The sequence below is a fragment of the Drosophila montana genome, unplaced genomic scaffold (assembly GCF_035044405.1).
Source record: "Drosophila montana isolate Dmon_TW-CO22-7 unplaced genomic scaffold, ASM3504440v1 contig_2291_1, whole genome shotgun sequence".
Classification (NCBI taxonomy): Eukaryota; Metazoa; Arthropoda; class Insecta; order Diptera; family Drosophilidae; genus Drosophila; species Drosophila montana.
This window is the reverse complement of record NW_026997178.1, coordinates 19,667-32,062: the sequence shown is the minus strand read 5'-3', so window position 1 is coordinate 32,062 and position 12,396 is coordinate 19,667. Positions and strand designations below refer to the sequence as shown.

The 12,396-nt window shown below is 35.9% G+C and overlaps 1 protein-coding gene across 2 annotated transcripts; it reads left to right on the top strand.

Annotated features, from left to right (window-relative positions):
* Window positions 1-2,516: 2,516 nt before the first annotated feature.
* Window positions 2,517-11,935, top strand: LOC135427757 (uncharacterized). Of its 2 annotated transcripts, none has more exons than XR_010436129.1 (5): window positions 2,517-2,733; window positions 2,792-3,045; window positions 3,109-3,367; window positions 3,429-3,508; window positions 11,682-11,935. XR_010436129.1 is itself a non-coding variant. In XM_064681355.1 (5 exons), exons 2-5 carry the CDS (start codon window positions 3,003-3,005, stop codon window positions 11,683-11,685), a joined length of 303 nt encoding a protein of 100 aa, XP_064537425.1. In that variant the 5' UTR covers window positions 2,543-2,733; window positions 2,792-3,002; the 3' UTR covers window positions 11,686-11,935. The 2 variants fall into 2 exon arrangements, 1 of the variants encoding a protein (XP_064537425.1); XM_064681355.1 differs by having other exon boundaries at window positions 2,543-2,733; window positions 3,192-3,367.
* Window positions 11,936-12,396: the final 461 nt, after the last annotated feature.

The window sequence follows — 12,396 nt, the reverse complement described above, 5'->3', positions numbered from 1 at the left end:
ATTTTATGACACGCGAATAATTGTGCAAAATAAAATAAAATCTTCAATTATATATTTATAGTATTAATGATTTTTATTGACTTATCATATTAATTTTTGCATCGACATGGCAAACTCTTTCATATTTTAATTTTACTCGCCCCTTCAAAAGAGAAGAAATGCCTCTGACATTTGAGAAAAATTTAATTTTTGCTTGTGCGGACACATACACACACACACACATTTAAACGATCCCTAAACATAAAGAGAGAGCATTGAGCATCTGAACATGCGGGCGGGTCTCGAACCCGAACAAAAACGAAGGTGACTTTGGACTTTGGATTTACCTAAGCGCTGCAAACTTTTCCTTTCTAAAGTAAAAAAAACACGACCTCGAAGTAGGGGCTCAATTTAATGGACTCTTTGCGGGATTTGGCCATCTTTAAATGTTAAAAACTGTGGGATTATAAAAATTTTAAATTATTATTGCCTTCCTTGCTATATCGGCTGTTTATAGTAATGATACTTTCACCAGAGGTCGCAAATAACAGTCAACACTTATTTTCAATGCGGTCGGCTCTCGAATAATTCGGTTTTGCTCTCCATCGAACACTTTATTTCGTAACAAGTGTGTACTCTGTTTGTGCTTTTGCTTGAGCAATGTCGCTGTTATGTCTAACAGTAAGATCTGAACAGGACACATTCGGTCGGTCGCACAGAAATGTGTGTTATTTGAAGAGCAAAACGAACAAAGTGGAAGCGAAAAGTATCTTTTCTTGTTGTTGTCGTGTGACGATATTAATGAAAGCTAGAACGAGAGAGAGTGAGAGAGTGAAAAAGAGGGCATGACATAATACTGTTATGCATGTAGGCAACCTTTTTGATATAGGTGTACATGCATATATTCAAATCTATAAGAAAACACCCATTAAATAATTTACAGTTTGTTTATATATGTTTGTGTGTATGGGTATTTTTATTAAATACTAGCGGGTATAACCCGGCCTTGCCCGTGGCACGTATGTTATAAAATCAATGTTCTCAAAACAATTTGAAATGATTTTGAAACTGATCGGACGGTAAACAAATAACTTTCATACAAACGTTTTCCGCCAATTTACCACTGTTGCGAGTCGAATTTCCCAAATCGCTGAAAGACGCATTCATTACATTCTTATGTAGAGCTTTGAAAATAGGTTTGAAGCAAATCGGACACAATTTAAAACTTCGCACAAAAAATCTTTGAGTCGCATTCCACCCGAAAAAGTTTGGATTCTGCGAAAAGTGTGAAACACGTCTCAAATGATTTTTCTTATAGATCTCTGCAAATGAATTTGAGCGCGAAACGTCACCCACAAAATCTTTGACCTCCATTTCCACCAAGGAGGAATGGATTTTTCGAAAAGGGTGAAACACCCCTTAAATGAATTTAAACAAAGATCTTTGAAAATAAGTTTAGGGCCGATCGGATGGTAAACAGAAAACTTTCATACAACCGTTTTCCGCCAACTTACCAATGTTGCGGGTGGAATTTCCCAAATCGCTGAAATACGTATTTATTAAGTTCTTATGTAGAGCTTTGAAAATAAGTTTGAAGCAAATCGGACACAACTTAGAACGCCGCCCACAAAATCTTTATATCGCATTCCCCCCGAAGAAGTTTGAATTCTGCGAAAAGTGTGAAACACGTATCAAATGATTTTTCTTATAGATCTCTGGAAATGAATTTGAGCGCGAAACGTCACCCACCAAATCTTTGACCTCCATTTCCACCAAGGAGGAATGTATTTTCCTAAAAGTGTGAAACACCCCTTAAATGAATTTGAACAAAGATCTTTGAAAATAAGTTTGAGGCCGATCCGATGGTAAACAAAAAAGTTACATACAAACGTTTTTCGCGATTTGTCCACACTTGCGAGTGGAATTTCCCGAAACCCCGTCTTAACGTGCACCTACATCAAATAAGGTAGCTACAGTGAAAATTTCAGCTTCCTAGCTCTTACGGTTTGGGCTGTGCGTTGATCACCAATCAGTCAGTCAGTCAGTCAGTCAGTCAGTCAGTCAGTCAGTCAGGACAAACAGTTTTATAAATAGAGATTAAGCTAAAAAATTAAAAATGCATGCAATTTTATTAGACACACCCAAGCACAAAAAACACTTTGGCAGCAATTTTTTTGGTTCAGTGTTCGTGGAATAACATGTCCGAAAAAATACGAAGAAAAGAGTTTTTGCTCGTTCCTAGAGCCTGCTACATATAAACAGAACTTTGTGTGTTTTCTTTCCCCTTTATTCATTCCGTTCGACAAAAACTGTTATTTTACAAACAACCCGAAAGTGTTGACTGTTATTTGCGAACTCTGACTTTCACATTTTTCACAACATCGATAGAAAACTCGATAAATCTTCGCAAAAAAAAACGAACTGTTCGGGGCGAATTAACACATATTTCAAAAATGTGACATTATTGAAAAAGGTGTAAAATGTGTTTTCTTATGGGAAAAGGTATAGGCCGCATTTTACACATTGTTCAAGAATGTAACATTTTAAAAAATATGTAAGAAATGTGTTCAGTGGACAGAGGCTAATATTTGAAAAATGTGTAAAATGTATTTTCTTATGGGAAAACGTACCGGCCGCATTTTACACATTGCTCAAAAATGTGTAAGAAATGTGGACAGTGGAATAAGGATATTGTATAATACAGAAGCACAAACACACGATTTATTTAGTATTTTAAGTATGAAATCTATATATGTATGTATGTACATATAAAATCCTAAATAACTTATAAACAAATTTTTTTTACTTTAAGGCTGCTGTAAAACGTAGCATAGATACATCCGCTTCCTATGCAATTATAACGGATGATCGATTGCCAACAGATATTATTCCACAAAGTTACGAAATTCATCTAGAACCGAACTACGAAAAAAGTGCATTCAGTGGGCACGTGAAAATTAATTTGATCTGGAAATCTGACACAAATAAAATTGCGCTTCATGCTCATTTTGATTTAAATATTGATGACAAGAAAATTATTCTACGAAAGCTTAATAAAAATAACAGGTTAGCCACTCTTATTGCTCCTACAATTTTCGAATTATATATTTTAATCAATTACATTTTTAGTGATTTAAAGTTATCTGAAAACATTACAGTTCTGCGCGGTAGTCGATTTCCTAAGAAAACAATTTATATTGTTTATCTTACAGAAAAAATTAAGCATGGCTCTGAATGTGTTTTAGAAATTCCGTTTGCAGGATACATTTGGGAGAGTGCAGAAGGACTTTTTAAAGGATCTTATTCAAATTTGACCTTTTTAGCCACTTACTTGAGACCAAATAATGCTCGACGGTTGTTTCCATGCTTTGATGAACCTAGATTCAAAGTAAGCTTAATACCAACTCATAACTTTTCGATGATTCTATACCAATTATTTGTACTTATAGGTACCATTTACAGTCTCCATTACAAGATCCAGACATTTAATTACCATTTTTAATACGCCGGTTGTTCGTACTAGTGAACAGTAAGTAGACAAAGCAGATGTTATTAACTTTATGTATAAGTTACATATATAAAAGTAAGAGAATTAACAAACCAAATATGTATTTCTGACTTGAAAGTTTGTCGTTGAAAATTCTTAAATGCTGAATTCAATTGAAGGTAATAATAATTTCACTGAGGTCAACTAGTTCATACAGACAGACCAGCCGACATATACATGTTGCCAAAAGCCAATCTCATCAAGACAAACTTATTTCATAGACAGATTAGGCTTACATTCGTTACTATCCCATTTTGATCCACAAAACTCATTGAAAATGGGTAAAATGGGTATAATAGCTTTTTAAAAATTATTAAACCGAAGGAGGCATCTCCGACTCTATATATTAAAGATATTCTTCAGCACCAGAGCCCGAGTCGGTCTTGCTTCGTCCGTCGATCCGTACGTATGCATTAAGATCTTTAAGGAAAAGAGACTTGAACGTAGGTTCTTCTAGTGCCCGCGCAATACGATTTTGTTTAAATTCATCGATAAAGTACCTCGAAATTGATATCAAATATTTTGACGGCACTTGGGTAATCCATACGGGCTATATTATTTTAAGATGGGAAGCGAAAAGCTCGTTAAAATACAATTTATAACATAGAGCTCCCTGCCAACATACTTAATATTTTTCTAAAGTTGCTTTATCAAAGCTTTTGTCGCAAATCTTAATAAAGACCAATATATGTACATTTGCATATGTGTAAATGTATAACACTTTACGATGCTACAGCTTCCCTAACAAAACAGAGGTTTAAGAAAGTCTTTAATTTTGACTGCTTTTGTTGGTAGCACACACGGTGACGAAGTTGTTCCCAAAGGACTCATAATTGACCAAAAATTTCCAGGTGGTATATTGCCCATTTTTCAGAACGAGGCGTCTTGCTTCCAAAAAGCACCCGTCATTGGACCCTCATGTGCTTTGTTGCGAATGGCCTGGATTATTCTGATATTGGATCATTCTGCCCTGCTAACTCCGCGTATCTTGTACTTTGCGGCCTTCGCAACAGCCTGCCACGCCCATTCGAAATGCGGCGGTGGGCTGAATGGCTCGTTTGGTGACTCTAGCTCTAAAAACTTAAGAGATTTGCTCAATAAACTGGATTTCGATATCGGATTTTTATCGATTTCTTGGAAACGGGGAAAGTTATCCATTATAGGAAACAAACTCGTGCTGCGCGGGCACTAGAAGAACCTACGTTCCAATTTTAATTCTCTAGCAATTATAGGACGTTCATACGGACGGACGGACAGACAGACGGACATGACTAGTTCGACTCGGCTATTGATGCTGATCAAGAATATATCTACTCTATGGGGTCGGAGATGCTGCCTTCTGCCTGTTACATACTTTTGCACAAATACATTATACGCTTTTTACCCACTTCCTGGGTAAAGATCTGCTAGTGTATGGCCAGAAAAGGAGCGAAGGTAGTGTTATTCACATTCACTCGAAATATCTGGCTTGTTGATGCTGACACGAGCAAGTCAAGCCAGTCAGTCGTCAGCTGGTCGATGGTGCTCTGCGTCGTTTCGTTTTCGAAGTACATTGGGCGCAAAAGTTTTATACTTACGATTGACGCATAGTAGTTTTTCTTACTCCATGATATGCATGCTTTATATACCAAATATGACTAGCGGGTATTACCCGGCCTTGCACGAGGCAATTTTTTTGCTTAAGAAAATTAGATATATTCACTTTTCACGCATTAGTCAGGGCGCTTTCAAATGGATATTAAAGCCGAACAATAAACTTTCGTTTACCGCCAATTTAGCACAGTCTGGAATGAAATTTCTTAATTCGCTGAGACATTCATTAAGTTATATTGTAGAGATTTGTTATCTACTCAGCGATCTTAACACAATCAAGCCGGTATTCTGATGGTGTTCACGCATCTGTGCTCATGAACTGTGCTCTAACTCTAAGTAAACCTATTTTTAAACTTTGTCTGTAAAGACTTCATCTTTCCCGAACATTTGAAAAGAATCGTTTATTTCCCTTCTCCATAAGAAAGGGAGAAAGGCCGATACCGAAATATATAGTGGTATTTTCAAATTATACGCTTTTCTAAAGCTTTTGAGAGAACCGTCGCATCTCAACTGCAAGCATTATGCAGCTCTATTATTTCACCAAGCTTTATCTGCAACAACGAACCTTCTTGAATTTACTCCCTAGTTATTGATGGGTATAAGAAAAGAATGCAGAAGAATGCGAAGGTCAACTAGGCCCGCTACTTTTTACTCTTTTCATTAATGACCTTCCCTCGATACTGTCTTACTCTCGAGTACTAATGTATGCTGATGGGTTAAAGTTGTGCATTACATAGAGATATGGTATCATGTAATCTCTTACAAGCCGACATTGATGCCTTTCTGCCTCCAGTTAACCTGTTAAATCTAAACTGTTCGATATGTTAGGTAATGACTTTCTATAGATCCTCGAATGGTTTCCTTTATATCTTACCGCTCGAGCGTGTCAACAGTACCAGTAATGAAGTCAATTATCTAGGTGTTATTCTTGATCATAAACTTAAATTCGATACTCATGTTACGACCGCAGTCAATAAGGCCAGAGTTGTTTTCCGATCCGTACACGTCAAAGATCCCTCTTATATATCTGGTACGACCTATTCGGCACAATTTTCTATTCACCAAGACAGAAGTGGATCTATACAGAAATATTTCTTGTTTTTTGGCGTTCGTGGCTTAAACTGGGATCCTCATGTGCATTTACCGTCATACATCGTTAATCAAACACTACGATTAAGAAGTCGTTTTTTTTTTTTTAAATAAATAAATAAAACTCTCCACCTAAACGATATGTGAATAATACTATTACTTTCTTTTCAAAGTAAATAAAAAAAAAATTTCGAAACCCAAAATAAAACAAATAAAATAACAAAAACCTATGGCAGCTATGTGATATAGTGGTCCGATCCAGTCGGTTCCGACATATGTACTGCGTGCAACAGAATGAGGCACTTCTACAAAGTTTCATGACGATGGCTTTAAAATTGAGAGACTAGTTCGCATAGAAACAGACATGGCTATATCAACTTGGCTGTTAATACTGATCAAGAATATATGTACTTTATGGGGTCGGAGATGTCTCCTTCTATGCGTTACAAATTTCGAGACGATATTAACTAAACTTAACTTCTACTTACACCAAACGCAGCTCAATCTTAGCGCTCGTTTGCTCGCAGTAAAGAAATTCAAAAAAAAAAGTTAGTTCCCTTTACCGGAGTCGAGCAACTGCATTCAACCAGGAATTCAGCTTTGATGGAAATAAGCTGCAGTAAAATAGTAGCACATTCACAAAGTACGTTATACGATACAATCGCAATTGAAATTCTCTTTATGTGTACGTGGGCATAGAAGTTTTTGCAATTTGTACGGGCAGATAGACGGACATGGCTTGATCAACTCGCCCATTGAGGAAGATCAAGAATATGCATACTTTGTAGGGGTCGGAGATGCTTCCTTTTGCACAAAACCATTATACCCTTATTTTTGAATTCCGGATATAATAACGAGTACCTGAAAGAAATTGGGTATAGCTTTTCAGAACACTAACATGTTACATTATTTGATCAAATATCCAAAATCTTATTTGATAGAAAACTAATGTTTATCCAATACAGCATAAGAAGATAATGTTAGGCTTCGAGAACAGTAGAACGGTAGCCGAGTGAGGCGCACAGACCATCGTTGTTGGTGAATGCAGTAATTCTGTGAGCAGCTTCTGTAAGATACTGTTGACCCGAATGCACTCAACAGCTTGTGTCTGGAACCGTCGCACATTGTGTCACTCGCTGGTTGACGAAGGCGTTCTAAAGCATATCGATCGATCACCGAAAAAAAAGCCTAGGTAGGTAATTGACAAAAAGGTCTTGATGAGTTTGGCTACAAAAAAAGTTTAGTAATTATCTTCTTCTCTACTCAAAGAATAAAGAAGACTAAATAAGTTTCAATAAGTAAGGTTGGAATATTTGGAATTTGCTGTGACCAAAGATGGAATAACAACTTCGCCTGACAAAAGTTCAGGCAATCAAGAACTTCTATCTTCCATGTATCTTGTATGTCCTTAGGGTCCTCTTTGGGTCTATATATCTACCAAAGACAATATAAACACTAAGATGAGTAACGCCATACAACAAAATGCTACTATGAAGCTTGATTTTTTGAAAATTGAGAACGAAAACGAAATCTGTAGCATTGCGCTCTCACAGCCGAGAGAACGAAAAAGCTAAAAATAGAATGTGCTCTCAGCTTCGGCTCTATGAGGGCCGCGCAAGCAATTATGTTTGTATGCGTGTGAATATACATACATAACAGCATATTTGAATGTGTTGTTATCCACTGCTCTGGCAAAGTCTTTGGCTGGCAAAGAAACAATTTCTTAGTTTTTTAGCGCAGATCACGACCTATCCCAAATTTGTGTTGATATATGAATGCATTTTGTGTACTGAGGTTGGCTCTGTACAAAATATGTATTTTTAAGTCGATGCAAATATTTATGTAATTTTTTATATTTGAAATTATTAATTAAATTATTATTATTTTTAAGTAATACAACATAAATTAAGGAAATAAAAGTGCAAATTTGTTGTTTTCAAAGATACATTTAATTAATTTTTATTTTTTTATTTTATTATTTTTTGTTCGAATTATAAAGAACAAAGTCGCCGCTCGAATTAGCTACCGATGCAAAATCGGTACCCAGGGAACACCGCGAGGAGGCCATTATAATTATAATGGGATCATAACAAAATATGACCTTCGAGTCGACTTGAAATGCTTTAATTTTTTTAATTAAAATATTTCCATGGTCCCCAACAATGTTATTTTGTTATAGAAGTTCTTTCTTTTAGATCTGGCATATACCTGCATATTCGTTTTGTAACATGTTCATTTATTTAATTGCAAAGAGTCTCTTAAAAGCTTATATGTTGACCTGTAAAATATACCCTGTGCGAATAGTTTTTCGGAATCGTTCCATCTTAAACATGTTCCTTTTTTTTCTTTCAAAAGCATTTTAATCAGAATTTGTTCATTTCCTGTAAGATCCATTTTATCAACTTTTGAAATAAGACTTTCATATGCGTTGACTTTCAATCTATTGATCTTTTGTTTTAAATTAGTATTTTCTCTTTTTAATAAGTTGATTCTTATTTTTCTTGCTTCAGCAATTTTTTTAAATGAGAAATATTGCTTTTGATAATATTTAAGCGTCGTTGTGTTTTTATGACACTGACGACAAATTTCAGCTGGAGACTGTGAACGTTTTCTTTTTCTTGGGGGCGAAATTAAAACATTTAAATAATTTGCATTACTAGTGCAATTATTACCAGCGTCCATATTCCGATCTGGTATTGCTCCTTGTTTCAGATATCTGCATCAATTTTTTCCGGCGCAAAATGATATTGGAACAAAAAAAGAGCAGATGTGTTCGCAACAAAATCTTCACTAAAGTTGCATTTTTCAGCCCATTGTTTTAAAATTGATGGATCCCTTTCTGGAAACTTAAATAATTTTATTCCTGGAAAGTCGCGCCTAGATTTTTGGCAGTGACGAAGGCTACACTTGCTGCTACTTATCTGATCTCTCCTTTTTTCAGCCATTACAAAAATATCACACACAATATTTATGCAAAAAATAAAATTATAAAATTAAAATCAAAATTATTTGTATTAATATATACAATATATATAGTATATATAAAGTATATAAATAATTCAGTAAAGTATATAATAATTAAAAAAAGGCTATTATATTAAGTAGATACTTGCAACCTTTCCAGTCGTATCAAGCAGCAACGGCTAAAAGTGGCAAGCAGAATTCCCTTGAAAGAACGCGACACACCGGCACCCGAAATTTGCGCCAAAAGTATTTCTGCTTTGGAATTTTGCAATTTTGGCACTAAACACTAAATTTTAATTGCACACTAATTTTCCGTTAAGTCACTGACACGAATGTTAACTTTTAAGTATTCAAAATGCGATCAAATAATAATTTTTCGCAAAATGGAAAAAGTCGGCAGCTCGATGCAATCGTAAGCTATCGATTACATTTTGTGCTCCATATTCTTAAAGCTTGGCGCCCTTTTTGGCATAGAGTTGCAAGTGCAATATCTAAATTGAATTAATAAAATATCTAACTAAATATTGAATCAAAAGTCATATTTATTAATACAAATAAATATGTAATTGTATTTTTTAGCCCTCTTTTGTTTCTTAATTAGAGAATATAAATAATATTAATTAAATTTAAAGAAATTATGTAAATATTTGCATCGACTTAGAAATACATATTTTCTGCGGAGCCAACCTTAGTACACAAAATGCATTCATATATCAACACAAATTTGGGATAGGTCATGATCTGCGCTAGAAAACTAACAAAATTAATTTCTTGCCAGCTAAAGCCAGAGCAGTGAATAACAACACATACATACATACTTTATAGTTCTTATGCATGTATCATTCACGCATACAACGAAAGGTGCACGCACGCTATTGGCTGAGACAAGAACTTTTCTCGAGCATACACTGTCCAAAAAGAAGACTGAAATCAATCTATGTGTGCTATTTTCTTAACATAGTTATTGCGCAAGAAGCGCCTTGTGTAAAAATTATAAAAGTTCTTCAATTTTCCTGTAAAATTATTTGTTAATATCTAGGGTAATATATCATTTAAATAAAGCATGCATTTCTTGGATAAAGTATAATCACTTTGCGTCGATCGTAAGCTCTAAACTTTTTCGCTCAATGTACTTCGAAAACGAAGCGACGCAAAGCAGCATCGACCAGCTTTGCTGAAGGCAGGCTGGCGACTAACTTCGTAGCTCGTGTCAGCATCAGCAAGCCGCGACTTCGGCATTCGTTCGTCTGGTCTTTGGAGAACGAACAACCAGTCGGCAGGCATGCCGTACGAAGCCTCAAAGGCCAGATGAAAGGCCAGGCTAGAAATTTTGCGTCGCATTCAAATGTATGCGCGTTACTCATCTTAGTGTTTATATTGTCTTTGTAGCTACTACAGGGGTTTTCAGTTTCATCGCCATTGCGAGACCGTTAGCGGACCTCTTTAAAGGTAAAACCGGCAAAATAAGTGTCAATCAGTCAAAGACTTTTCAGATCATTTCAAACTCACACCAGAACACCTTTTGACACTCTAACAAGAATATTGGTATCTACCTAGATTTTAAAAAGACCATTCGGCTCAATGACAGACGCTTCGAAACACGGTCTAGAAAATTCAAAGAGCCTAAGACCATACCTGCGAGCAGTCAAAGAAGAATAAGTCACACAGGGAATTCAGAGCAGGAGAACAAATATAATTAAAAACAGACTAACACCATTATGAACTGAATAATCGATCACCGCCGACCTTTGCAGGACGGTTCTTATAAAAGGGAGGGTGGTCCATAAGGAAAACCTCAGTTCGTAATTTTTTTTACGAAGCTGAACGACTATTCACAGGCATACTACATACCTATAGTAGACGGGGACGTTACTATTTGGGACGATTAAGGATACTTAGGACATTCGACTAACGTGTCACCGACAAGACAAAAAACCTCGATGTTATAAACAATGTTGGCAAAAAATAAAATAATAATTACAAGCTTAGAATATGTAATACTTTCAATCACACTGGAAAAATCAGCCCCGCCATTTCAAACGACATAATTATAAAGGAAATAACCAATGAACATAATGAAATTTAAAACTTTCTCATTAAATTCCCGAAACTAAAAACTGTAAAAATTATGAAAATAATCCTGTTCAGCGTAATAGTAAAATATTAGATCTAGAAAACAAAAACATGTGTCGCAGACTGCGGAACAAACACCTTTGCCTTAAGCGATTTCGAAGCAACTGTGAGCACCACCTTCTATTAATAACTTAATAATAGAACAGTCGTGCAATGCAACCCCTAGTCGGGTCATTTGTATCCTACACCGTAAATTGACGAAGAGGTCTCTAAAGCAAAAACCAGTAGAACCCATCATGACGCAGGCCAAAATCAGTGGGCATCAAAGTCATCTCAGCATGCCTTTTCTTCACGGGCTGAGTCTGTTCGATCTGGTGTCGAGACCCATTGCAAATGGCTAAGTCACTACAGCAATAACCTTCACCTTCTTTGGCAGATGATTCACCACCGTCTACGAGCTTGACGTTGAATTACTAGCTAACCTGGAGGCCCGAAGACGCTCCTCACTTAGCTGCGGGAGGAGTTAACCCGATCAAATTGAGTAGTGCGATCAATGACTCCGTCACGCCTGCCTTGCTTCACCGGTAGCAGAAAATGTGTTGACGAACAAAGTTGCAACATACATGCAGACGGTCGGATATCAGGCTCCGCGGATGAGCCGAAAGATCAGTAGTCTTGGGGCTAGCAGTTGAGCATAAATAAATGAAATATTAAACTTATTTTTAAGTCATAATAAATTCATCGAACTAACTGAAGGAAAGTAACTTTTCTTTATTTGTAGACCGGCGGTTTATCACCTAATGTTAGCTTTTGCTCATTCAAGTATTTTGTCGTTTGAGCTCCGTTCGGAATATGTAATATTTTCAAATGGTTTTATTTAATGTATTAGTAGGGACTGCGTTTGTTTCATAGTTTTCTACTGATTCATCTTAAATTTTTGCGCTGTTTATATAGCGTTTTCAAATGTTGTATTAATTAGGTACCAGTTATTATTATTCCCGGTTCTCGTTTATGGTTTGGAACATCAACTGTTTTTTCCTCTGTTAGTAACCTGAATTGTAGTATTACTTCTGACTTGGCTTGTAATAATATCGTATTGTTTTCTTCTCAGTGTACTCTCGGAATATTAATTTTGGTATGAAAATTATTGA